General features: G+C 41.3%; 1 protein-coding gene across 4 annotated transcripts in view; it reads left to right on the forward strand.

Moving 5' to 3' along the window:
- Positions 1-18,960: 18,960 nt before the first annotated feature.
- Positions 18,961-27,461, forward strand: part of LOC124241060 (methylglutaconyl-CoA hydratase, mitochondrial) — a 150,756-nt gene continuing 142,255 nt past the window's right edge. The window contains exon 1 of one of the 4 annotated variants that reach the window (XM_046664593.1): positions 18,961-19,273. In XM_046664593.1, the coding sequence (XP_046520549.1) occupies positions 19,024-19,273 (250 nt within the window). In that variant the 5' untranslated portion in view covers positions 18,961-19,023. The remainder of the gene's footprint in view (positions 19,274-27,461) is intronic. The other 3 variants (XM_046664592.1, XM_046664595.1, XM_046664591.1) reach the window with 3 other exon arrangements.

Genomic DNA, 27,461 nt, shown 5'->3' on the forward strand with positions numbered 1-27,461 from the left:
AAATTCCTAAGATATGAACCTAAAGACAAGGAGTTCCCCAGCAGAGCACGAGTGTGTCAACCACAGATAGGGAATGGAAAGACGAGCAGAACCCTAAAATTCACCACTCAAAATACACACGAGGCACTGAGGCACTAAATATTCATAAGGTTTTAATTCACCCACCCTTTCTGGTCCTACTGTCCTCAGTCTGAGAAACGCAAATAAAATCCATAGCTGCTCAGCAGGCTAGCTGGGAATCTGTAACAGGGCCAGACATTCTTGTCCCATTGGCAGCGGGCACCTTCTCTGCTCAAGCCTCCATTCTGGTCCTCATAACAACATCACGACCGTGACGCTGATGTGGCAGAGACAGACAGACAGGCGACACGAACACTGTGTAAGCAGGATTCAGGGAGCGTGGCCCTCCCACCCTGCTTGCACCCTACCCTGAGTCCCCTAACTAACCCCATCCCTCTCCGCTTGCTTCTTCCTGTGTGTCGTAAATTGGCTTAATAAACTAAGTGCTTGGAGCAGTTACATTTGGCCGGTGAGACCTGTGCTGGGACCCCTGGGACTGTTTGGCTTGTGGCGTCCAGCTAGCGATGAATATGGGGTGAATCCCAACTAAGTTAACAGGAAAACCAGGTCACACCGCAGAAATGTTCTCTGAAATTAAAGCGATATTTAAGAGGAAAACCTGCAGGCTGGGAGGACTACGAACAATCGACTCATGGCCTCACGTAAAAAAGACATTAGCCAAGAGATCAGGAGATAAATCCAGGTCAAAACTCAGTGGAGGCCTGATCAAATCTATAGCGGAAAAAAACCTAAATCCCAAAGCCGAAGGAGAGGGCCTGGGTGTTAGCGGGAGCTGTGGATAAGGAGATGATCGCAGCAGAAACCACGCTGAAGCAGCAGCTGCCCACCTCTGGGAGCTTCCCGCACAGCCCTTGACATCAGACCTCCCAACCCTGCCTGGGCGCATAAAGAGGAGCGTTATGACGGAGCAGAAAACCTTCTGCAAAACCCGAAAATACGGCTCATGGTCCTGTCGCCCGTCACAAAAATGAGGAACTTATAGCAGATCAGACCAATGAGTAAAGAATTTGATCAACTCTGAAGAAATATAATGAATTAGCCGAGTGAAAGAAAAAAAATTCTGCGCTAAGCCACTCCATCACTATAGTTTTGTCTTTTCGAGAGTGTCTTATAAATGGAATCCCACCACATTTGCCCTCTCGAGCATGGCTCCTTCCACTCAGCATAATGCCTTGAGATTGATCTCAGTCACTGTGTGCATCCGTCCTGTGTTCCTTCTCAATACTGTACAGAATTCAGTGGTGTGGCTCTACCACAGTCCGTTTATCCATGCACACATTGAAGCACATTGAGTTGTTTCGCGTTTTTGGCTATTTCAGGAAGAGCTTGTGCAAGGTTTTGTGTGAAAAGAACTTTTTCTTCTTCTAGGGTAAAAACCCAGGAGCGGGATTGCTGGATCACATGGGAAGTGTATGTTTTACTCTCTGAGAAACTGTCGAGCCCTTTTCCCCTGCGGCTGCACCATTCTGCATCCCCAGCAATGTACGAGGGTTCCAGTTGCCTGTATCCTCACCAGCACTTGGTGTTGTCAGTATTTCTTATTTAAATCACCCCAATATGTGTGTAGTGGTTCCTTCTTATTCTTTTTCCTCTCTTTCTTGGGAAACTTTGGGGATTAATTGATCATTAAAAAACCCAAAACTCTGTCGCTTATCACATACCTGGAAGGAAAAGAATGGAAAGTGGCTGCAGCAAAAGGAATCCAAACAACCAAAACAGCAATAAAATTTTCAGACATCATCAGAAGAAAGGGTTTGGTACCAGATGTTATGAAGGAAAAATGAAAATAATAGCTCCTCCTCTCTGACAAGAAGACCACGCAAAGCCTATAGGACCTTCAAGCGGTGGGGAGATATATTTCAACTGCTGGCCCCCCTTCTGTGAGGTTATGGGAAGATACAGAACCTTGAACGAGGACCCACACAAAGCAAATGGCCTCTGAGCCCAAGTGAGCCCTTCACCCTCACCCAACTAGTCCCCTCCCTTTAGCAGGACGTCGCTCTCTTTTGATAACCACGCTCTCTTGTCTCTGCTTCACATCAGCAAGTAGATTTCGGGCTAAAAATCTGTCCCAGTCTGAATGTAAATAGACACCAGTTCAAACACACACACACACACACACACACACACACACACACACACGGTCTGACAGTATATTGGGCATTACAAAAGAACTGAGACAATAACTGGAAACCAGCCATAAACACTGACAATTACTCGTGCCACGGGCTAGATGTCCTGCAGTCCAGACCTGGGGGCACCCAGGCTCTCTACTCACATACAGTGAAGAGGTGGACCCCAGAGCAGGCCACACCGGAACCTGGGGCACATTGGTCCTGTGCGAAGCTACGACTTCCCGGAAAGGGCGCTTGCTGGCCCCTGACAGAGCGTGGAGGGGAGTGAGGAGGCCACTTTAGGGGAAGACAGTGGGCACCTGGGCCCTCCCTGGCCTGGCTTAGTGACACAAGTGCTGTGCTGACATCTTACCGGGTCACCTGGAAGGCCCCCGATCTTCACCTGCCACTGCAGGACCACAATCCACCAAAGGCTGGGGAAACGTATCAAGCTGCTCAGTTACAAGCTACTGTCGAAGACATAATTGATGATACATTTTACACTGATTCCTAAACAATGCCAAGTGTTATAACTATTTGGTCTGCAAAGGACAGACTATAAACTGAGCATTTGATGGCAATAGGGTAGAGAAATATAACTAAAAATTGCAACATTTCTAAGTGATGGCAGGATGTGGCCCAATTCACACCTGAAAGAAAACATCTGGAGCCATATAACAGGAAGTAATGGTCGAAGGAACTCTGAAAGTAAATACTCAAATCAGACAAGAACACATTATCTCACAGAAAACGCAAATCGGGTCCCCGAAGCCTTAGGACACCCAGGAACAAATTCTTTGATAACAAGGGCTGAACAAAGACACACTTCTTTAAACCAGGAGGCTGTTTTAACAGCTATCCAGTGAAGTAAGCCTTTCATCCATCAAGGGAGAAAGGGAACTCTCAGAGGAGATAGACTGAGCCAGAGATGGCAGACGGGTCACAGGCAGATTATCGTACAGAGTGAGGAAGTGCTGTCTCAGCGCCATGGCTACAGACGCGGGTTAGCAGATGCTGGTCGCCAGAGCGGCCACTCCTGCAGGTGCCCAGCCACCTCTCTCCAGTAACGGCCGCCACTCACACACAGAAAGGGGCTCAGACACACCGGACAGCTAAGCCGTCAAGTGCGGAGGGTGGCTTCTGCCTCCCTCCTCCCCGAGCGGGAGGTACACGAAGTCCTTTTGACTCACTTGGGTCAGAGATTTAAGAAGCATCAATTAAAAATAGGTCAGAGTGCAAAAACAAAAACAAAAAATAGGGTACATAACAAAATAAACTTTTGGTTTTAAGGGTCCTGGTCTTTCCAGATAAGCCCTTCTCTTACGAAAGTGGCCGAGAGAGAGCCCGTAAGAATGACTAAATCTCTCCATTACTAGATAAACCAAAATGCAGAAAAAATACTTTAAAAAGTCAATACTATGAAACATAGTTAAATAAGCTCTCAGATTTGGTTAGTAAATGCAGAGGTTTATAAATTGTATTGAAACGTCAAGAGTAATACTCCTGTTTTACGCGACTCCTTGGACAAATTATATTAGTTTGGCAATTCTGGGTTCTAAAATAGCTGTACGTCTTCTCTCTAACCTCATTATTTTAAACTTTCCAAATTTCTCTGTTGGTTTTACGGGTCCGATAAATTATTCTTTGCACAAAATATGTTAAGGCATGAAAATATCAACATATGTATTTAACTAAAGAATAACTCCTGTTTTATAAAAGAATTGGTTCCTGTAAACTCCAATAACAGCACAAATCATTTAAACCTGGTTATCTCACTTCCACTATCTGCATGCGAGTTTTAAACATCATCTCTTTGATTTTTAAAATAAAAAATTTTTAAGCCTGTGACTAATATTACGTTAATGAATAACACCGTCACCTGAAATCTTTGGTGACGTAAATGCATAAATAAAGACATTACAAAAATGATCAATCGCTCTATATTTTTGCCTTTTTGCAAAGCTCCAATTAAAATGGTAACTTTATTTGAGATATATTGCCTTTTACACTACAATGATAAGGTCAATTTATTTTAAAAAGCTGAAATTAAAACTTTAAATTTTTATCTAACTTCGTATATGTATTTGTGTGTATTTAAACAAAAATGCATATAAAATATGTTAAACTGAAAAAGCTTCTGAATAATAAAAAGGAGAGTGAGCAGTTCTGATAAAAATTATTTTGATCTTTGAATATACAGTTTGCTCTTTAAAGAAAAAGGAGACAATTTTGTTCTGTCTCCTGTGGAGGACAGACCCCCACAGTTAACTTGTCTCCCAGAGTGAGCCTTCTGAGAGGTTCTCTATTTGTTGGTGTGCACTGACTTCTTGAATCATTTTAAACAAGCCTCGCATTTAGTAAGTAAGTAAATTTACTTACTACTATACGTAATTTAAACCTTGGTTTTCTGGCTTTAACAATTTCTTGTTTTTAGAAAACCACCACTTATGTTCATATCCTGATGTGATTAAATGTTTGACAGCTCTCTCTTGATACTTCCTTTCCCTAATCCAGGTCCACAGTTAAAACTGGAAAATCAAAACAGAGAAACCAGATTAATTATGTAGCAATAGAATGTTATCAATCTAAGTGTTTCAATAATTGTTTACTTTTGAGGTTGAACAGAACGTACTCAGGGTCATGTGTAATGACAGAGGCAAAACTGTTCAAGCAATGATGTTTGTTCTTCGATACAAAAACCCTTGCAATTCTGGTGGCAGCTGTAATACATACCTTACGAAAGAAGGAAAAGGCCCTGGACATTTGTCAATATCCTCATTGATTAGAAGTTCCTCTCTCTAGATCATCATTGGCTAATTCACCCAGATAGAGGATTCCACTCTCCATTCTGATTAAATATCATCGACGAATACCAGCTATTCAGTCTTATCACCCATGGGTGGTTTCATAACCTATAGATCAGAAATGGAGTTTTCTAGAAGTGGCAGGAAAAAAAAGAGCCTCAATAAAAAATGATACCAGACACCAAACAGACAAGGGACAAAATTAGGATTTCAAGGACCCTTTCTATTTAGAAAGAAATGACTCATTGACACATGTCTCAGGTTGTTTTTTTTTTAAGCTTCCTAGGTAATTCTAATGTCCATCCAGGGCTGAGAACCACTGACATAAGGTACGAATTTCCCATCAGTTTTGCAAACTCACTCAATTCTTGAAAGTGGAAAACCATTCTTTATATTAATGATATAAGTGGTGCTCTGATCTGCTTGGAGCTCCTAAACGCCAGGCCCATCTGCTCCCGAGTCCAGGAGCCCTGTGTGCTGCTTACCTACATCATGTTGAGACGATTCATTGAGGCATATTAAAGTGACAAAGTTGTCGCAGAATTTTCTGAGCAATTCAATCTTATTATGAAAGATCACATTATTAAATTAACCCTAAATTACTTCTAGAAGAATATAATGATCATAGAATTTAAGTTTGTCAGACATACTTATAGGTACAAAAATCTGTGAGAGTAACACTAAAAAGTTATTTTTATTTTTTCATTTAATTTTTTTTTTGGTGAGGAAGATTCGTCCTGAGCTAACATCTGTGCCAATCTTCCTCTATTTTTTTTTTTTTGTATGTGAGATGCCGCAACGGCATGGCTTGATGAGCAGTGTGTAGGTCTGTGCCTGGGATCCAAACTTGCAAACAACAGGCCACCAGAGTGGAGCGCATGAACCTAACCACTACATCCCTGGGCTGGCCCCAAAACTAAAAAATTAAATTAAAATAATCTTTTAACTGAAAAATACCTTAAAACGGGAAGTTGGCCTGTGCTTGCCTGCTTGAAATGGTGGTTTTCAGTTTATTTAAATGAGACTCAGAGGAGGCCTTTAACTTTAAATATTGTCATTTAATTCATGGACTCCTTTGAAGAATGAAACGTTAAAAATATATAACTAAAGTAATGGCTATTTAATTATTTATTCTATGAGAATGAGTACAACAGTAACAGATTACTACTGCTTACTCTACAATTCTAATTTAAAAGCCAAATGCTGAATATTGAGAGACTTCTAAAATTAAGTAGTTATTTTTGGAAGTTTTGGTGCTAGCTCTGAGTGACTTCATGGGAAGCCGCAGATCTTATTTTTATTTTTTCAACAAGAAGAACAAATAATTTCGAGCATCCACTTTGTATCAGGTGCTGTAGCGGACCTCGGGGTACCACAGCCAGTAAGATGTACAAAGGGCTGTTCTCCCGACCTGACGATCTGGCAGTAAGTAGGTGTTGACCCTGAGAATATACATAAAAGCCACAGACGTTCTTCAACATAATTCGGAAGTCGATCCTGGCCTAACCACTTGAAAAGGAAGAGCATTCAGCCCCAAATATCAAAATTTGGCATGTGGCTCTGGATTGCATTTTCCCTAATTAAACTTCTCTACCAGTAGCGCCTCAGTGATGTGCTTGTTAAAAATACATGTTCTGACTCTCATATGTAACAGGAAATGAAGTCCGCTTTCTCTTTGGGGCTGAAAATGTCTTTTGACTCCAAAGGCCAGAAGATTCCAAGGCATTTGCTAGGTTCTGATAGACTGACTGTCGTGGGGTTGACATCAGTCGTGAGGGTTTCCAGACTGTGCTCCCCTCGCTCGGCCTGTGTACCTCAAACAGCTAATACTGGAAGGGGACCTCTTGAGGGTTTAAAAAATAATTTGTTTGATTTGTATGATGTTCTTGGGTTTTCTCCTTCTATTTCTCTTTCAATGTGATTAATGTATTTCCAGCAAAACTTTGTGGTTGTCTCTGTTTTCTCCTGAACTACAACCACTGACTTTTTCTTAGAAACAAGTCAGAGGCTCCCCGGCGGTGGGCACTCTGCGTCAGCCTCCTGAGTGGTAGCCACTCCCAAATGTAACACACGACAACTGCGTGGGGAAACCCAGTAGGGCCTGCACTGCTGCTGGGCATGGGGGGGTCGACAGTCAGGAGTTCTCCCTTCCGCGTCACCCAAGCTCCAAGTGAACGAAGTTTTCTAATCTTGAGATACATAATTGCCAAGTGACTTCAAATGAGATGACATAGTTTTTCTACAGCACACATCTGTAGTAACGTTGCTGATTAAAATAAGGTCTGTCTCATTCCCTGAATTATTGATAAGTTCATTTGCTTAATATAAACCAAGCATCCCACACAAAACACTGTTCTTGGGCTGCTGATTCGACAAAGGAACCTTCACTGAACGCTGGGTTGTGGACAAATGCAGCGCATCGGCTTTTTTGGCCCTAGTCCAAAACAGGAATAATCTCATCCCTCGCTATAGCTTGGCAAATTTTAAATAATTAACGATTTGAAAATGTTTTGTGGTCTGTACGAAAGATTTCGAGAATGAAAATGCTATAAAAATATGCTTCTGGGTTTTGAATAAACTCTGAGCCCACAATCTCCAGTTTTTTAAAAATCACACATACCATGAGGAATCGGGTAAAAAAAATTTTAAACATATAATTCTGTGTGTGTGTGTATATATATATATATATATATACACATACATACATATATATGTATATGCATGCTTGTAAACAAGCACAAATAAAAGTTATAGGAAGAGGTAAAAATATAAGCAGAATTCTTAATATTTTTTTCCTACCCCAATGTATATTCTCTTGGACATCATTGCCCAATGCTAAAGTTATTGTATCTTAAAAGTAATAATAAATAATAGCTAACATTTATGGGACATTTATAATATGCTGTACTGTATTGAGTGCCTTGCATATATCATCTCATTTAATCCTCAAACAACTGTAGAGAGCAAATAATACTATTTCCCCCATTTTACAGATGAAAGTCCATTGCTCAAGGACATACCGCTAGCAAGAGGCATCATGGAGACAGAAATTTACACGGTTTGAATCCAGAGGCCATACTCTTGATCATCATGCAGTCACAGGCAAAGCAACCTTAGTTGCTTCTCATTTTGCTTTTGCATTCAATCTATTACAATATTTTGGTTTGGTTTAATTTATGAAGATAATCTGTCCTCATATAATTGGCAAGATATGACTATTTTAATAGCCTTTAAAGATAATTGTGGATATTCGTCTTTAATACTATACGAAAGTTTGACAAATGGTAGTCTCTTAAAGGTTTGTTGCAATGTGGAATCTGAAACCATGAAACTATATAATAGCCGGTTACATTTCATATTCTATTACATTAAAATCCATTGTTCTATATCATACCTTCGATGGATCTTTTATCCATGCATAATTTTACATTAGCTTTCGTCATTTGTAACATACTGATTCATTGAGTTATGAAGATTTTTCAAATGTTAATGCATGTCATTGTTCAATATTAAAATTCATAGACATTAATATCTCTACTAATCTCATCAGGCAAGTCTTTAAATATCAGGAAACTCTTATGCTCATGATGGTGGATACCATCATGTTTTTCAAAATTCCAATTTTACTTGACATTTCAAATTTTATTGTGGGCAACAAATACTGCCATTTTCCTTGAGTGACAAACTCACATCATTCATGTTTTAGAAAATGTCTGCCAAATACTGAATTCTGAATAACCAGTGTGTCTACCCATTTTCTTTCAATTAAAAATGATGTTTCACGAAAGAATCAGCTAGTTCTGCTCACAGATCAACCAACCACACAGGACTTTTTCTATTTGCTTCATTATGCAGCAAAAGTGATTGATGCATGAGTCACATCTTATTACAAGGAGTATTAAAAAGATGTGTATTTAAAGGTTGAGATTTAAAGAAATTAGTAGTTTACTGGGCTTTATCGAGAACATTCTTAAATAACTAGCCACTAGCACAGCGTGGTACAGCTGCCTTGACTCATGCTAAAATGCCAGCAGTTTTACTGACAACTGCTTTTGTACAATCACTACAAAGTCAACATATTGAAACAGGCAAATAACATCTCAGTATTAATATGAAAATCGTTTTGACCTTTTGGACCCTGAGAAAGCACCTCCGGGAACCTCAAGAGTCTGCAAACCACACTTTGAGAATTGCTGCACGAGAGAAAAACATAAACAGTGGAGACTGACTTCAAGATGATCTAGATGGTTTAATTACTAGATGAGGAGTTTAAAGCAGCTATTATAAGTATGCTCAAAAGTTTAAATGGAAATATGCTCAAAATGAATGACCAATTAGAAATCTTAGCAATAGAAACTACTCAAAAGAACCAAATGGAAAAGTATGGAACTGAAAAATATAATTCTGAAAGTTAGAAAATTCACTGGATGGGCTTAACAGCAGATTGGAAAGGAGAGAAGAGAAAGTCAGTAACTGGAAGATAAATCTGTAGAAACTACCAAATCTGAAATGTAGAGAAAACACATTGAAAAAAAATGAACAGAGCCACAAGACTCTGGAACTAGGAGACCTCTCCAAAAGATTTAACGTATTTGTAACTAGAATCAAAGAAAAAGAGAATGAGAATGGGATGGTGATATGTATTTGAAGATAAAAAATGGCCCAAAGTCCGAAGATTAGGGAAAGACCAGAAATAATAAGGGTGGGAAAACATAAGAAATTGCTTTCCTCTTGATTTCTTTAAAACACACATTCCCATATAAAGCAAAAATTATAACAATGTATTGTGGGTTTATTCTGTATATTTATGTAATATATATGACAACTATAGTATAAAAGGTAAGTGAGAGTATAAAGAAACTGTACAGTTGCAAGTTTTTTACATTTCATGTGAAGCAGTACAACACTAACTCTAAAAAGACTGTGTGAAGATTTGAATGTATACTGTAATCTGTAGATTGACCGTTCGGGGGGAAAAGAAGGAAATAGAGAAATTAAAATGGAATTCTAAAAAAAATCAATTAGCCAAAAGAAGGCAGGGAAAGGAAGACCAGAGGAACAAAATTAGATGCAACAAACATAAAACAAATAGGAAAATTGGAACCCTAAATTAAACCATATCAATAACTACAATAAATGTAAATGGAGCAAACATTCTATTTGATGTCAGAGATTGTTACAGTAGGTTAAAAAAGCAAAACTCAACTATTTGCTGTCTACAAGGGGCACATTTTATCTGTCTTTCGTCTATAACATTTGAACGTATAATTCACTTTCTAACATGGGAAGGAAAATAATGACTCCCTGGAGATTCTGATACAACAGTACAAAAAGAATGGCACCACAAGGTCTTGAGAAGTAGAATCTGTTTTACTGCTTTCTAAAGAAAAATTTGATTTCTGGATAGTCACTAATCAAAGAGATAGATGAACTGTACTGTCATCTGCTGTCTTTCTGTGAAGCTGCTGAAAGCACTGATGATCATGGCTTAGCCAATGCCTGCTCTTTGAAAAGTGTTCAGCCATCAGTGCCTCCACTATCAGTGCCACCTGCCTAATTATGACAAAGACCTTAAGGAGGATAACTAGGTGGCCTGCGGTAAAAAGAGAACTTGAATAGGGAGGTAGGGAGTTATGACAAAATACTTTGGGTTGATTTGCATAGCATTCAGCAGCTTACTAGTTTTATGACCTTTGGCAAATCAGTTTACCAGCTAATGTCCTCTTCTGAGAGTGTCAGTGTTCTCCTCTGTGCTTGCTCTGAGGATGAGAGGAGGCATGGGCTGTTGGTACTGTCAGGAAGGAAAAGCTTTCGCCCTATCCTCTTACTTCAGTGACTGGGGACCTGCAAATTAAACTCACAAAAGACAGATTAAGAGAAGAAAAAAAAAGCTTTATTTGTATGCGTATGCATAGGGTCACTAACAAAAGGAGTAGCTAGCTTCCCAAATGGTTAAAGTTAGAGGCTTATAGACCTAACTTAGTAGGGAAAGGGAGGGGCCAAAAGGGCTTCTATGGGAAAAGCAAACAGGCTTCTTTAGGAAAGACAAACGGGTTTTAAGGAAAACAAACTGGAGATAAGAAAGTTTGTGATAATGTTTGTTTAAGCAGGTGCAAGTGGGCTTTCCTTCCTCATGGCTGTGAAACTCCCCGAAGAGGGAATTTATGGTGGGTTTATCTTGGTCTCTCTCCTGGGAGTAGGCTCACCCCAAAGAGGGGATTTATGACAGCATCATTTCTCAGAAGTCGCTGCTCTGAGTCAGATAAGGGAAGCTCTCTGAAGGCTTCTTTCTGCATCTGTTGAATGTCAAATATCTTCAGCTTAAAATAATCTCCATATCAACTCTGGGGTTCTGAGTGGGTCCCTACAGTACTCTAGTCACACAAGGAGGCTGGTGCGAATCTGGGGTTGGGAGGGCTAGGTCAGCAGAACTGCCTAGAGGGAACAGAGGGAGAAGAATCTCTGTCATGGACTCAGTTGTGACTCCCCAAAATTCGTATGTTGGAGCCCTACCCTCTAATGAGACTGTATTTGGATCCAGGGCCTTTAAAGAGGCAGTTAAGCTTAGTGACACCATAGAGGTGGGGTCCCAGTCCAATAGGACTGGTGTCCTTAGAAGAAGGGACAGAGACACCATGAAACAAGTGCACGCAGAGGACCATGTGAGGACAGGGCTAGAAGGCAGCCATGTGCAAGCCAAGGAGAGAGACCTCAGGAGAGACCACAACTGCCAACACCTTGACCTTGGACTTCCAGCCCAGTCTGAGGCATTTGTTATGGCAGCCTGAGCTGCCTAATACACCCTCTTTAGACTCCTCTACTGATTTAGAGTAAAATTCACACCCACTGGAAAAGTATATAAGGGACAAGGCACAAGAACCCCAACATCATGGGCAGGAATGGCAAGAATCATAGCTTTCTAGTTACACTCTGACCAAGCAACATCTGTCTGAGAGGTAGATGGGAGACACTAAAACTTTGAGGGCTGAGAGAGCAATGGCGTTGGCCTCCAAATCTTAGAAACATATGCCCAATTTTCATCCTAGAGCTGCTCAGAGCTGAGAAGAGATTTAGGGCCCAGGGGGAAGGCACCATTCAAGCTTTCTCTGAGTCTGTCTGGGGGACTTGTTGCAGGAAAAGAATTTTAAAGAATCTGAGGGGCATGGAAGGTAAACAAGTGGCCCAGAGGAGGAGGCTGGGTGAGAGGCATGGAGGTCTTCCAGAGTATCAGTGGCAGCAGTTGACCAGGACAGGCTCAGTCCAGGGCAGCATCATTGCTTTTAGCTCAGCACAGACTCACTGGCTTGGAATTAGGGTCTAGGTGGACTGTGACATGTATCTTTCATTTTGTTTCAACAATTTTGTCTTATTTTACAACCGTTTTAGACTCACAGACAAATTGAGAAGATAGTACAGAGAGTTCCCATATACCCTACCCCGGATCCTCCTATTATTAACATCCTACATTAGTGTGGTACATTGGTTACAATTAATGCACTTATATTGACACATTATTATTAGCTAAAGTCCATGCTTTACCTAGATTCCCTCAATTTTCACCTAATATCCACTTTCTGTTGTGGGATCCCACATTACACTTAGTGGTCCTATCTCCTTAGGCTCTTCTCGGCTGTGACAGTTTTTCAGACTAGTTTTTGGTGGCATTGACAGTTTTAAGAAGTTCTGGTCAGGTATTTTGTAGAATGTCCCTCAATTGGGATTTGTCTGATACATTTTTTGTCATGATTAGACTGTGGTTATAGCTTTTCAGGAGGCAGATTACGGAAGGAAAGTGCTATTCTTATCACATCACATCAAGGTGACTATGATCAACATGGCTTCTCGCTGTTGATGTTGACCTTGGTCACCTGGCTGGGGTGGTCTTTGTCAGGCTTCTACACTGTAAAATTTGTCTTTCTATCTCCCTTTCCATGCTGTACTCTTTAGAAGAAAGTCACTACATGCAGCCCACACTTAAGTGGATGAGAGTTACACTCTCCCTCCTGAGGGCAGAGCGCCTACATCAATTATTTGGAATTCTTCTGCTTGGGAGATTTGTCTCTTCTCTCTCATTTGTTTATTCAATCATTTATTTACATCAGTGTGGATTCATGGGTATTTATTTTATGCTTTGGGTTATAATCCTACATCATTTTATTTACTTATTTTTAATCAACTTGTTCCAGATTTGGCCATTGGAAGCTCCTCCATTTGGTTTTCCTGTCTCTTTGACATAGTCCCATTATTGTGGGGTTATTTTGAGCACTTTCTTACTTTCTGACACTACAACACCCTTCAGGCTCATCTCATATATTTCCTATATTGTCCTAGTCCTGGAATCAGCCATTTCTCCAAGGAGCACTTTTACTGAAGAATGGTATTAGAAACCAAGATCTGGCCATTGTGTGCTTGTTGCTACTGGGGTGTCATCATTTTTAGGTCATCTCAGCTGAGAGAGCAAGGAAATATATGTGTGCGTACTAACCCATGTACATAAACTTATCTAAATATTTATATATGTCACCATCTGTAGCTATACTAAGAAAAACAGGAGTTTATACTGTCTCCAACTCTAGTTCCTTATCACATGAATCATTCTAGCACCCCCACCTTGGCTTATCTGTATTTTCCCACTCCAACAGTGAGAAACTGGCACCTACCATCTGCCATCCATTTATTTAATTAGTCATTGACCAAAAAACTCTAAATGTTAGTATCCATTACTGGCATTATTCTTTTTGATGCTCCAATTGTCCCAGATTTGCCCAGTGGGATCCCTTTCAAGCTGTGTCCTTTCACATCTCCCTCAGTCTTTGAGCACCGCATTGTTTTCTGCCACAAGAAGATATTCTGGATTCACCTTTTATTTCCTCTGTCTCAGGTACAGAATCAGCCATATTGTCAAGGAGCCCTTATCCACCCCCTCTTTTTATTGAGATATAATTCATACACCACAGAATTCACCCATTTAAAGTGTACAATTCAATGATTTTTAGTATATTCTCAGAGTTGTGCAACCATCACCACAATCAATTTTAGAACGCCTTCATCAGCCCCAAAAAGAAGCCACAAAGGATCCTTTAGCTATCATGCCTCAAGGTCCCCATCTCTCCTATCCCTAGACAATAATGGCATGTATCTTCAGAGCCTGGTGTGTGTGTGTGTGTGTGTTTGCGTGTATGAGTACATGTGCAATTGGCAACTATAGGGGTGGCAGGAGGAAGAGGCAGCATCTGGGGAGTCATGACCACACAGGATCTAAAGCAGAAGGTGAGGATTCCAAATGAGAGGACGAGGGGATTAGTCAAATTCCCCACAGCCGGGAATGAGGTAAGGCTGGGTAGGGTGAAGCCCTGATGATCATTTGGGAAATCAGACAACACAAGATAATCATCAAGATCCCAGATTCTGGAGTTGAGCGTTTGAGTCTCAGCTGTAACATATAGCTAAGTAACTCAGTAACTTAAAACCTCAGTTTCCTTGTCTGTGCAGCACCCATTCTCTGCCTCATAGGTTGGGGGAACTCCAAGGCACATGTGGTCGTGGTTGGTACCTACAAATGGGATTTACATAATCTTGGTGGGGGGTAGGGTGTCCAGTCAAGGAGGCCTCTTCAGGGCAGAGGGAAAGAGGATGTCCTTCCCCATACTTTTTCTCCAGGGACAGCCAGAGCCCTTCAAGACTCTGGAGATGAGGTTTTCTGGATTTGCCATTCAATCCTCCCCTCTCAGATGATGAGTACTCAGGTTGGTTGAGAAAGGGAGAACTGGAGAGGACCCCTGATGGAAGCTTAGAGAATACCTGACAAAGAAGACATTGAAAAGCACTAAAAAGAGACCCGAGGAAATTCAGGAGGCTGTTGTTTAATTTTTATTTTGGGACTAAAGCAAGAGTAAAACTTTGCATCCCTCTTGAAATGTACTATGATCATTATTTCTACCTTAAACTAAAGTTACAAATATTTAAAATGCCTATTTAATACTTAAAGAGCTTTACAGAAAATTATACAGACAACAATCTCACCTTGAACACAACTATAAATATATATATATATTCTTTTCTATCACCTGATCATTGTCTATGTGCACACATAGTTTTGAAATAGTTTCTCAGTTTTATATCATAAAACACGTAGTTTACAAGTGTCCCTATGTGCCACGTATATGTAGATCCTCATAGATTTAACATAGGTTAATTGTATACACAACTTCATACACTTATCTTTTATATCGTCCTTCAATTCTGAAGATATAATTAGCAATGACTCCCAGATGGCTCATGTAGAAAAAGTCTTCAGTTTGTGGTTCCAGATATTTCTTATGAAACCCTTCATACTTTAGAGCTGTGAATCTTTAAGATTCACAAAAGTTTAGGTTTAAAAGTAAAAAAATCAAAAGGCTCTGTGCCAGATTGTGTTCTCGAATATCTACAATCCCCTTTATATGTAGTAACAGAATTGTCACTGGGTATGGGGTTGCCCAACACAGGGTTACAATTTTAGGCTCCCTTTGCTGCCGGGAGTGGCCTGGGGGAAGTAGTAGAAGGGACATGGGCCATTTCCAGGTTTTCCCCTTGGTAGAACTGGGTACTCCCCACATCTTTCCCGTCTTGCTGGTGGCAGGGAGCAGCCACTTTAGACCCAGAGATGGAAGCCCCACGTTGAGGATGGCAGAGCCATGCTACCATGCCTGGACTGTCAACATTCTCTCTTGCTCAAACCATCACATTCGTAGGTGTCTCTGATACAGCAGGCCAGTGTTTACATCAATACAGTAGTCCCCTGTTATCTGCGATTTCAGTTACTCGTGGTCAACCATGGTCCAAAATATTAAATGGGTGAGAGAGAGAGACCACATTCATATAACTTTGATTATAGTTTACTGTTATAACTATTCTATTTTATTATTAGTTATTGTTATTAATCTCCCACTGTGCCTAATTTATGTTAAACTTTATCATAGGTATGTATGTATAGGAAAAACCATAGTGTACATAGGGTTCGGTACTATCTGCTCTTTTAGGCACCCTCTGGGGTCTTGGGACGGATCCCCCACGGAGAACGGGAAACTATTGTATACTACTTTCTCGTTGATTGTTTCAGGCAAGATAGTTTTAAAATATACTCCAACTGTCTAAAGTTTCTCAAAATAAACTCCCATTTCCAGAGTTCTGCTTTATTTTTCACCTCTTGTTTACTAAGCTATTTCTGTGTCTCCCCTGTGGTTGGTACCACGTCGGTAAGTATTTCATTTCACTGGTGACACCTATGCCCTCCTACAGGTTCCGTGCAACAGAGCTGTGTTCCAGGAGGGATGGCTTCTGCCATTCAGGGCTGGCTGTGCTCTAGGAGCTCACCGTTGGCCATCCTGCAATGCACGTTTAATATCTCATAGAAGTAAGCATTAGAAAAATGTCAAGGGTGTGGCAGATCAAAAAGACTGTTGGCTGAGAGCTGGCTGGAGGCAAGGGTCATAAATCCCACAAACAGATGGTAGTAATAGTAGTAGTGATAGAATACCCCAAACAGCAGCCCTACCTTCCTCTCCCAAACTGATGCTCATCGTTCCTGGCCCACACTCTTGACTAAGAACGTGAGGATTGCTGTCCGGGGTATCAGGGTCCAAATTCAAGCTTCATGACTTACCAGCTGCAGAATTCGGTAAGTAACTTAATCTCAGTATTCTCATCTGCAAAACGGAGACAATAACACCAACTTCAAAGTTTTCTGAACATTAAATAAAATAACATATGTAACTGTCTGGAACAGACCAAGAAGGAAGTTGATAAATGGCAGCTAACGTTATCTATTCTGTTTCCATCTCCAGGTGCCAAGTGCTTTACATACATATCTCACCAACCCAGTGAAATGGGCATAGTCCTTCCCATGTTATAGACGAAGAGACTGAAGTTAAAGAATTTGTGAGGTGAAATAGATATCATGCCAGCTATTTTGCAAATGAAGAAATGGAAGCACGATGTATTTGAATAACTCATGGATGTCTCAAAGTGAAGTAATTAAGGAGGTGAGGTCGAAAGCCATGTCTGTGTGATCTGATATTTGGCAATTCCCCATTAGTTGTCATGCCTGACAGGTTGTAATAGTCATGATGATGTCTGTTATTTGCATTAACTTTTTTTTTGGTGAGGAAGATTTGCCCTGAGCTAACATCCATTGCTAATCTTCCTCTCTTTTGTTCGAGGAAGGTTAGCCCTGAGCTAATCTGTGCCAATCTTCCTCTTGCATTAACTTTTAAGAATCAACTTTCTTCAGAGACCGGGATATCCTTGGGACTGCTTTCAATAAGGACCAGAATCACAACAGTTAGAGAAGGGGCTGGTGTCTCTAGGTTGCATTTTCCCATCATGCTCTACACCCATCAAGACCATGGCTGTCCCTTCTACTCTGATTTCTAGTATAACCCATACAATCTATGATTACTTTTCTGCAGTTGTCTTAGTCAATCACAAGTATTTTCTGAGGTTGTATTACCTTAAATAGCATTGTCAGCTGTTCTGTAACTCCTCTATTTGAATTTACAATCTACTGATGCACCAACATAAAGATGTCAAAACAATTAGCAATACAAGTGAACAGTAATTGAATAGTTTCAATAATTGCAATAGTTGGGCAAATTCTGAGTTTCCTAGCAGTCAAAGTGAACATGTGGGGCTGGCCTGGTGGGACAGTGGTTAAACTGGCAAGTTCCGCTTTGGTGGCCCGGGTTTGACCAGTTTGGATCCTGGGTGTGGATCCACACACTGCTTATAAACCCATGCTATGGTAGGCGTCCCACATATAAAGTAGAGGAAGATGCGCATGGCTGTTAGCTCAGGGTCAGTCTTCCTCAGCAAAAAGAGAAAGATTGGCAGCAGATGTTAGCTCAGGGCTAATCTTCCTTAAAAAAAATAAAAACAAAAACCAAAAAACAAAACAAAACAAAACACCCCAAAGTGAACATGAGTATCAGAAAAAGAGAAAGATACAAAAGGAAGCCAAGTTTTTCCTTGTACTAACCTTCAAGAGAAACTGCACAAGCGGCACTTTATAGATAAATAAGGTGCCCTCAACAACGTTCCCACGGCAGATGCAGTAATGGAACCCAACTGGCTTTTTCTTTCCACTTTGGATAAAGCTGAGGGTATAACACTGAAGGAAGTTTTGCTCAAAAATATAGCCAATGTACAATAACAGAAATTTGCGTGGCAGTGGGAGCACGCTCATAGCAGAATATTTTCCAAACAATATTCCCAAACACTCCTTTTCTCGGTTGAGATTTGATAAAAGCTAGATGGAGAAAATTCAAAACAAAGTGCTTTGATGAGAACCGACACACTGGCTATTCTGCGCTTCTGGTCGAGGGAAGAGCCACGTGCTCTTGACCCCAGCTCAGCATAACCTGGCTGCGGCTGAGCTCCTTTTAAGACGACGGCACCTTACCGGGACTCTTGCCTCGGCAAGGGCCATCCCACCAGCTCCGGTTGGGCTGAGGACTCCTGTTACTGGCTGTCCTCCCCGCTTCCTGACCTCCATATAGTTAGCCTCGCTGATGTCTACAGGCACGTCTACCCGACATCCCGTGGCTGTGACATCCGAGAGTCAGCGGAGCCCCACGCAGGGCTGCCTCGCTGTCAGCCCAACTCGAGACCAAACTCCGTTTGCAGCTAACACGGGAACCCACGGCACAGCCCCTGGAGAGGGGGGAAGCGGCTGCCTCCGGGGAGTTCTTATAGAACACGTTCCCGTAAACTACCGCACAGCCTTGGACGTCCCCTTTCTCCCTGCCTTTGCACGACAAGCCATCACTGACAGCCAGGCAAGAGAGGCCAGGCGGGGAACCTGGAGCACTGCGTCACCCGGCCTGGGCGGGGCAAGGCGGGGGGCGGGGCTAGGGGCGGGGCGAGACGTCGAGGGGCGGGGCCTGGCGCGACAGCGGGGACCCGGGGGCGGGGCCTGGGCGTGCGCGGCAGCGTGCTCACGGCGGGGGCGGGGCAGCAGCCGCAGACCCACGCCGTAAACAGACAACATGGCGGCGGCGCCCGGAGCGCTGGGCGCTTGGCAGGCCGGCCGCGCCCGCCTGGTGGCCGCTTGCTGTGCGCGGCTCGGCCCGGGGTCGAGGCTGCCCGACTCCTTGATGGGCCGGCAGGTCGGCCCGGCGATGTGGGCCCGGGGTTGGGCGCCCGCGGCCGGGGGAGCGGCCCCGCGGAGGGGCTACAGCTCTGAGGTGAAGACGGAGGACGAGCTGCGGGTGCGGTACCTGGAGGAGGAGAACCGAGGTGAGGGGCGCGGCGCGGACGGCCGGCGTCCTAGGAGGGGTCGCCAGGTCGAGTGACCGGGCTGACGTCAGTGTCCGCGAGCGGGCGGCCAAGGCCGTCGCTCCCTCTCCCCCTGTGACGCCCATTGGTGCCTGCGGCGCCCGGAGGTTACCTGCGAGAGCGGCCCCGCGGCGCCCAGCACAGCGCAGCTCACGCCCTCGTCTCCTGGCGGGCCAAGGTCAATAAGCCGGGTGTGTGATCCTGCTTCCAGGTTGTGTTCTTGCTCTGTCATTGCTTTCTGTCAACTCAGGCATCGGGGAGAGTCTTAGAAGCTGCAGTGAGAATGCACTTTATTATTCTCAGGAATCTTAAAGCCGTTCAGCTCGGGCGGTTTTCCCCTTTGTCCATTTTATCTTAGAAAGTTAGTTTTGGGGGACTGTTCTCCTTCAGTTGAACAGTCGTGAGCCTTTTTTGGTCTTCCAGTTACCAGGCTAGTCTCTGGGGACGCAGTTGTGATGCTGTCGATCTTGCCCTTGAGTTACCTACGGTGGGAGGAGTCAGGTGCATTAGCAGTGCGTACAGTGGGAGGGAGGGCCGGAGAAGGGGGTAGTGCCCTTCGGAGGGATTCCTCTGGAAGCTGGGTTCCTTTCGCTAGCCGGGTTGGGAAGAGCCAAGGGGGTCCTGAAAGGTGGAATAGCAGTTTGCCAGAAGACCAGCCGCTTAATTTTGACGTGCAGTTGCTGAGCACCTGTCACCTGTTAATCAGAAGTGCAAAACGAGTCCTGATTGCTGTCTTTAAGCAGCTGCTGATGCAGTGAGGACGACACTGGTAGTTAAAAGGCGATGCCACCTTTAAAGGCCAGGCGAAAGCACAGGGCTGTAATACCCCCAAGGGGCATATGAGCAGTCATATTTGGGGAGATTCTGAGGGTCAAGTTACGGTTTTGCCAGATAAAACGAGTTCTAAGGCATTCCCTACTAGGCAATGGAATTTGACATTACTGAGGGTTCTTAGGCAAAGTTCTCTGTGCCTTAACTCTCTCACGTCAAACAGGAAAAATAATATCCACTTTGCATGGCTGCTGTGAGGATTAGATGAGAATGTTAGTATAAATTGTCCACTAAGTATCTAGCTTATAGTGAGTGCTCCGGAGTATGATGAGTTACGTCGCTTGTTATTTGTTTGTTTATTATTCCAGACAGAGACAAGAGCATGGTCAAAGGCATGGAATGTGAACATGTTTGGTGTTTTGGGGAAATGACATAAGGCAAGTGTGGCTGTAGGGTGGCATGACAGGTAGAATAATGAGAAATTCAGCTGGAAAGTAGATGGGCACTGGGGTGATTAGAGCCGTGAATGGCACCATCTTTTGGGTAAGCTTAGTCTCGCTGGGATTTCACTTACACTAGGTGTTACCAACAGTATGTTGGTTACAAAGAGATTGCAAGTACAGCTAATAATATGCACCGTATTCTGTATTTTTTTGTCTTTATGAGTTAAATGAATGCAAATTGAAAATAAATTTTCCTAAAATGTTTGGAAAGTCCTTAAATTACGATCCAAATGGATCAAAGAGGAGAAATTAGAGCATACAGAAACAATTTAAGAAATTCAGATGTTTTCAGTTACCTGAAATGTAAAAATCAGCTATTAGGAAATTATGGTTTCTTCAGAAAATTGACCCAGCATCCCTTGAGGATTAGCAAGAATGACAGCTCAGGTTGGCTAATACGTGTGCTTTGCCTTGCCTCACTATGGAACCAGCAATAAGCAGTGCAAGGAAGAGCACGAGGTCAAGGATGCTGCAGGTGAAGGCATCTGCCTGATGTCTTTGTTCTCGTAGAGGCAGGTCCAGAATTTGGTGCTCTCAGCAGCCTGCAGGGAATGTGAGAACCCTGGCTCAGAGGAGCCCCAAACTGCTGTCTGCCCCACGGCCTCTCTAGGCTGGGGGAGGTGGGTGAGTGCAGGGTACATCAGCCCTCATCTGTTGTCGGCTTCCGTATTTGTAGTCTGTTGTGGAGGCACAGTTATATAAGCAAGTGTCGTCAGTGGTTATTTCTTGCGTTATTGTCCCACCTCCTCAGAGTTTTAGAGCAGCAGTCCTGGTTGTGGTTTACAGAGGTCTCTCCAGGTCTCCTACAGCGACCTCCTTTATAGGTGAGCTGGTCTCCAGCCATTCTCCTTCCCAGATTGTTCTTCACACTGGTGCTGGGGTTACTTTTTTTTAAGGCCAAGAATCACCTCTCTGCTCCCGTAAAAACCTCCAGTGGCTTCCTGTTGCCTGCAGGCCGTTACAGCTGCCGGCCTTCACAGTCCGTCCATCTCCCTTCATCCGCTCCCAAGCTTTGCCTTTTCCTGCTCTTTTCTGTGTCTGCTTCTGCACGCACCTCCTGGGATGACCCCTCCCATCCTCTTACCAGCCTTCTCCCAGTCTGGCAAGCTTCTGCTCATAATTGTGACCCATTTCAAAGATCGTCTTTGTGAACCGTGTTGGAACAACTTCTGGCATTAAGCAAATGCATAATGCAAGTCATCCTCGATACCTGCTCCTTCCTCATCGTTCACATCTCACTTACCATAGAGTTTTCCCCCAGTGTCTTTGGAATCTTCCCACTTTTCTCCATGTTATTCCTTACTGGCACCACTCTTGTCCAAGCCAGCATCCTCTCTCAGGTGGGCTGTTGCAGAGGTCTGCTACCTGGTCTGCCTACATCTACTTGCTTTTCTTTTTTAACAGGTTGGTCCCTTTCATGTTTCCCTCATGTTTTTAGAAATATATTTTGGTATATTTTATGGCATGTGAATTATATCTCAACAAAGAGAGAGTCTGAGATAGATTTCTATTTTTAAAAATCTTTGAGATATAATTCACATATCATAAAATTTGAAATGTACAGTTGCTTTTAGTATATTTACACAGTCGTGTGACCATCACTGTAATGCAATTTTAGAATAATTTATCAGTCCAAAAGAAACCCTGTTCACTTAGCAGTGACTTCCTATTCTCATACTCCCCCACCTCCCGAAATAAGACCTGTTTATCTGCTTTCAGTCTCAATAGATTTGTCTACTCAGGACATTTCATATAAAAAAAATCATATAATATGTGGTCTTTTGTGGCTTCTTTCACTTAGCATTGTTTTCACTGTTCATCTATGTTGTAGCATGTATCAGTGTTCATTCTTTTTACGACTGAATAATATTCCAGTGTATGGCTAGATCACATTTTGTTTATTTGTCATCAGTGTACTCTTGGGTTGTTTCCACTTTTTGGATCTTGTGAACAAAGCTGCTTAGAACATTGATGTATAAATTTTTGCAGACATCTGTTTTCACGTTCACTTAGGAGTGGAATTGCTTGGTTATTGGGTCATTAACATTTTGATGAACTACCAAATGTTTCCAAAGTGGCTGCAGCATTTTACATTCCCACCAGCCAGGTCTGAGGGCTCCAATTTCTTCATATCCCGACCAATGCTTGTTATTGTTTATAGCCATCCTGGTGCTTGTGAAGTGATGTCATTGTGGCTTTGATTTGGATTTTCCTAATGATTAATGATGTTGAGTATTTTTTCATGTGCCTTGTGTATGTCTTCTTTAGAGAAATGTCTTCTCAAATCCTTCACCCCTTTTTAAAATTAAGTTTTGTCTTTTTATTGAATTGTAAGAATTCTTTATATATTCTAGATGTAAGTCCCTTATCAGATAACATGACTTGCAAATATTTTCTCCTATTCTGTAAATTGTCTTTTTACTTTTTTTTTGAGGCAGATTGGCCCTGAGCTAAGATCTGCTGCCAATCCTCCTCTTTTTGCTGAGGAAGACTGGCCCTGAGCTAACATGTCTGCCCATCTTCCTCTACTTTATATGTGGGATGCCTGCCACAGCATGGCTTGCCAAACAGTGCATAGGTCTACACCTGAGATCTGAACTGGCAAACCCTGGGCTGCCAAAGCAGAATGTCCAAACTTAACTGCTGTGCCACTGGGCCGGCCCCCCTCTTTTCACTTTCTTAATGGTGTATTTTGAAGAACGTATGTTTTTGATTTTGATGTAGTCCAATTTATCTGTTTCTTTCTTTTGTTGCTGTGCTTTTGGATCATATCTAAGAAACCATTGCCTAACCCAGGCTCACAGAGATTTATACCTGTTTTCTTCTTAGAGTTTTTTTGTTTTAGCTCTTATATTTGTGTCTGTGATCCATTTTGAGTTAGTTGTTGTATATGGTGTGAGGTGAGGGGTTAACTTCATTCTTTTACTTATGGCTATTCAATGTCCCAGCACTAATAGTTGAAAAGACTATTCCTTCATCACTGGATTGTATTGACACTTGTTGAAAATTAATTGACTGTTAACATGAGTTTGTTTCTGGACTTTCAGTTCTGTTTGTCCACATGTCTGTCTTTATGCCAGTACTATACTGTTTGATTACTGTAGCTTTGTAATAAAATTTGATTTGGATGGTATGAATCCTCCAACCTCTGTTCTTTTTTAAGATGTTTTGTCTATTCTTGGCTCTTGCATTACCACATGAATTTTAGAATCAGCTTGTGAATTTCTGCAAGAAAGTCGACTGAGATTTTGATGGCAATTGCATTGAATAGGTAGATCAATCTGGGGAGTATTGCCGTCTTAGCAATGGTAAATTTTCTGAATCATGAACATGGGATATTTTTCCATTCAACAATGTTTTGTAGTTTTCAGTTTACAAGTCATGCACTTCTTCTGTTAAATTTATTCCTATTTCATTGTTTTTGGATGCTATTGTAAATGGAAGTGTTTTCTTAATTTCATTTTCAGATTGTTCATTGCTTATGTCTAGTACTACGGTTGTTTTTGTATATTGATCTTGTATCATGCAACTTTGCTTATTTGTTCTCATAGTTTTTTAGTGGATTTCTTAATATTTTGTGTACACAGGATCATGTCATCTGCAATTAGGGATAATTTTACTTCTTCTTTTTCAATCTGGATGCCTTTTATTTCTTTCTCTTGCTTAATCTCCCTGGTTGGAGCCTTCATTACAGTGTTGAATAAAAGTATCAAAGGCGGGCATCCTTGTCTTGTTCCTCATCTTGCAGGGGGAAGCATTCAGTCTTTGACCATTAAGTATGGTGTTAGCTATGGCTTTTTTTGTGGGTAGATGCCCTTTATCACATTGGAGAAGCTTCCATCTATTCATAGTTTAAGTGTTTTTACCATGTTGAATTTTGTCAAATGTTTTTTCTGCATCTACTGAGATGATCATATGATTTATCTTGTTTATCCTGTTGATGTGATGGATTACACTAATTGATTTTCAAATATTGAACCTGTCTTGCATACCTGGAGTCAGTCCCCTCTGGTTGTGGTGTATGATTCTTTTTGTACATTGCTGGATTTGATTTGTGAATATTTTGTTGAGGATTTTTGCATCTGTGTTCATGAGCAATACTCGTCTTTAGTTTTTTGTTCTTGTGATATCTTTGTCTGGTTTTGGTACTAGGGTAATACTGGCTTCATAGAATGAACTAGGAAATGCTCCTTCTGCTTCTATTTTCTAGAAGAGATTTTAGAGAAATTATATCGTTTTTTTCTTTGAATATTTTGGTAGAATTCACCTGTGAAACCGTCTGCATCTGATGCTTTCTGTTTTGGAAGCTTATTAATTATCGATTCAATTTCTGTAATAGACATAGGCCTATTTGGCTTATCTGTTTCTTGTGTGAATTCTGGTAGATTGTGTCTTTCAAGGAAATGGTCCATTTCATCTAAGTTATCAAATTTGTGGGCATAGAGTTGTTTACAATATTCCTTTATTATGCTTGTGATATCAATGGGATTCAGTGGTGATGACCCTGCTTTCATTTCTGATTTTAGTAATTTGTATTCTCTTTTTCTCGTGGTTAGCTTAGCTAGAGACTTATCAGTTTACTGATGTTCTTAAAGAATCAACTTCTGCTTTGGTTAATTTTCGTCTTCTGATTTCCTGTTTTCAAATTCGTTGATTTCTGCTGATTTTTACTCTTTTTAAAACTTATTTTAGATTTAATTTGCTCTTTTTTTTTCTGGTTTCTTAAGGTGGAAGCTTAGATTCTCAATTGTAGATATTTCTTAATATGTGTATTCAATGCTGTAAAATTTCCTCTAAGCACTGCTTTTGCTGCATCCCACAAGTTTTTGATAAGTTGTATTTTCATTTTCATTTAGTTAAAAATATTTTATATTTCTCTTGAGATTTCTTCCTTTACCTGTGTTATTTAGAAGTCTCTTTTTTAATCTCCACGTATTTTGGGATTTTCCTACTGTCTTTCTGTTACTGATTTCTAGTTTATTTCCTTTGTGATCTAAGAGCTTACTTCAATATGATTTCTATTCTTTTAAATTTGTTAAGGTGTGTTTTTGGCTGAGAATGCAGCCTTATCTTGGTGAATATTCTATATGAACTTGGGAAGAATCTGTATTCTGTTGTTGTTGGATGAAGTATTCTGTATTCAATTAGATCTAGTTGGTTGATGGTGGTGTTCAGTTCAACTATACCCTTAACTGATTCCCTGCCTGCTGTATCTGTCAGTTACTGACAGAAGTGTGTTGAAGTATACAACTATCTTAGTGAGATAGTCTGTTTCTTCTTGTGATTCTATCAGTTTTTACCTCATGTAATTTGATACTGTATTGTTAGGCACATACACTTTATGGAGAAATGACCCTTTTAAAATTATGAAATGCCCCATTTTATCCTTGAGCCTATTCCTTGTTCTGAATTATGCTTTCTCTGAAATTGTTACAGCTACTCCTCATTTTCTTTTATTAGCGTTACCATGGTTTTCTTTATCCATCTCTTCACTTTTAGTCAGTCTGTGTCTTTTTAAATTTTTGTGAGGAAGATTGGTCCTGAGCTAACTAACATCTGTTGCCAGTCTTCTTCTTTTTGCTTGAGGAAGGTTGTCCCCGAACTAACATCTGTGCTCATCTTCCTCTATTTTATGTGGGACACCACCACAGCATGGCTTGATGAGTGGTGCTAGGTCTGTGCCTGTGAACTCTGGGCTGCTGAAGCAGAGTGTGCAAACTTAACCACTACACCACTGGGCCGACCCCAGTCAGTCTGCATCTTTATATCTAAAGTGGATTTCTCGTACACAATATATAGTTGGGTCTTGTTTTATATCTACTCTGACAGTCTGTGTCTTTTAACTAGTGTATTTAGACCATTCATACCTAAAGTGATTATTGAAATAGTTGGATTATTGTGTATCATAGTTGTAACTAATTTCTATTCATTGCCCTTGTTCTTTATTTTTATCTTCCACTCTTTTTCTGTCTAGTTTCTTCCCTCTCTTAGCACATCAGTTATACTGGTTAAAAATTTTTGTTTGTATTCGTTGTCCTGGTGTTTGCAATATGTATTTACGCTGATCCAAGTCCACTTTCAAATGACATTATGTCACTTCATGGCAGTAAAAGTATAAATGAGTATTCCTATTTCTTCCCTCCCTTCCCTCATAGCATTGCTGTCATTCATTTCCCTTTCCATAAGCTACACTCACTCAGTACATTGTTACTATTATTTTGAACAAATTGTTACTTAGATCAATTAAGAATTATAAGTCAAAAAGAACTTTGAAATTTTTTTAGTAGGTCTCTTGTTAGCAGTGGTTGGATGTATAATTGTGAATATATTTTGTTTTTATTGTAGGATAGAGCAAATGAAAAGATATATTGTTGTTGTTGGGAGCCAGACTTTTCATTATGGTAGAAGAGGGAAACTACAGATATGGGTTGGGAAAGATGAGGAAGAATCCTGTTATGTGGGATTTGAGTTGGAGTTGTCAGGACAAATTTATGAGTTCCAATAAATCTAAAAACCCTAAGTATATTATCATGTACATAGGTATAGTCCCTAGCTGTGTCATGGAAACAATCTAAAAGCAGTGGTGCCACAGTAGCAGTGGATATATCTGATGACCACATCTTGGTTTCTAAATACTATTCCCCCACTAAAGGAAGCCAGGGTTCTTTGGAGAAATGGCTGATTTCAGATCTGGAGCAGGGAAAGTGAAAGGAGAGCCTGGAATATCTTTGTGGGTCAGAAAGCAAGGAAGTGCTCAAATACTAAAAGGAAGCTGTCAGAAGGACAGAAACATGTCAGATACTAGAAGGAACATGTCAGGAGGATATAGAAACATGTCAAATACTAAAAGGAACATGTCAGGAGGATATAGAAAC

The sequence above is a fragment of the Equus quagga genome, chromosome 6 (assembly GCF_021613505.1).
Source record: "Equus quagga isolate Etosha38 chromosome 6, UCLA_HA_Equagga_1.0, whole genome shotgun sequence".
Classification (NCBI taxonomy): domain Eukaryota; kingdom Metazoa; phylum Chordata; class Mammalia; order Perissodactyla; family Equidae; genus Equus; species Equus quagga.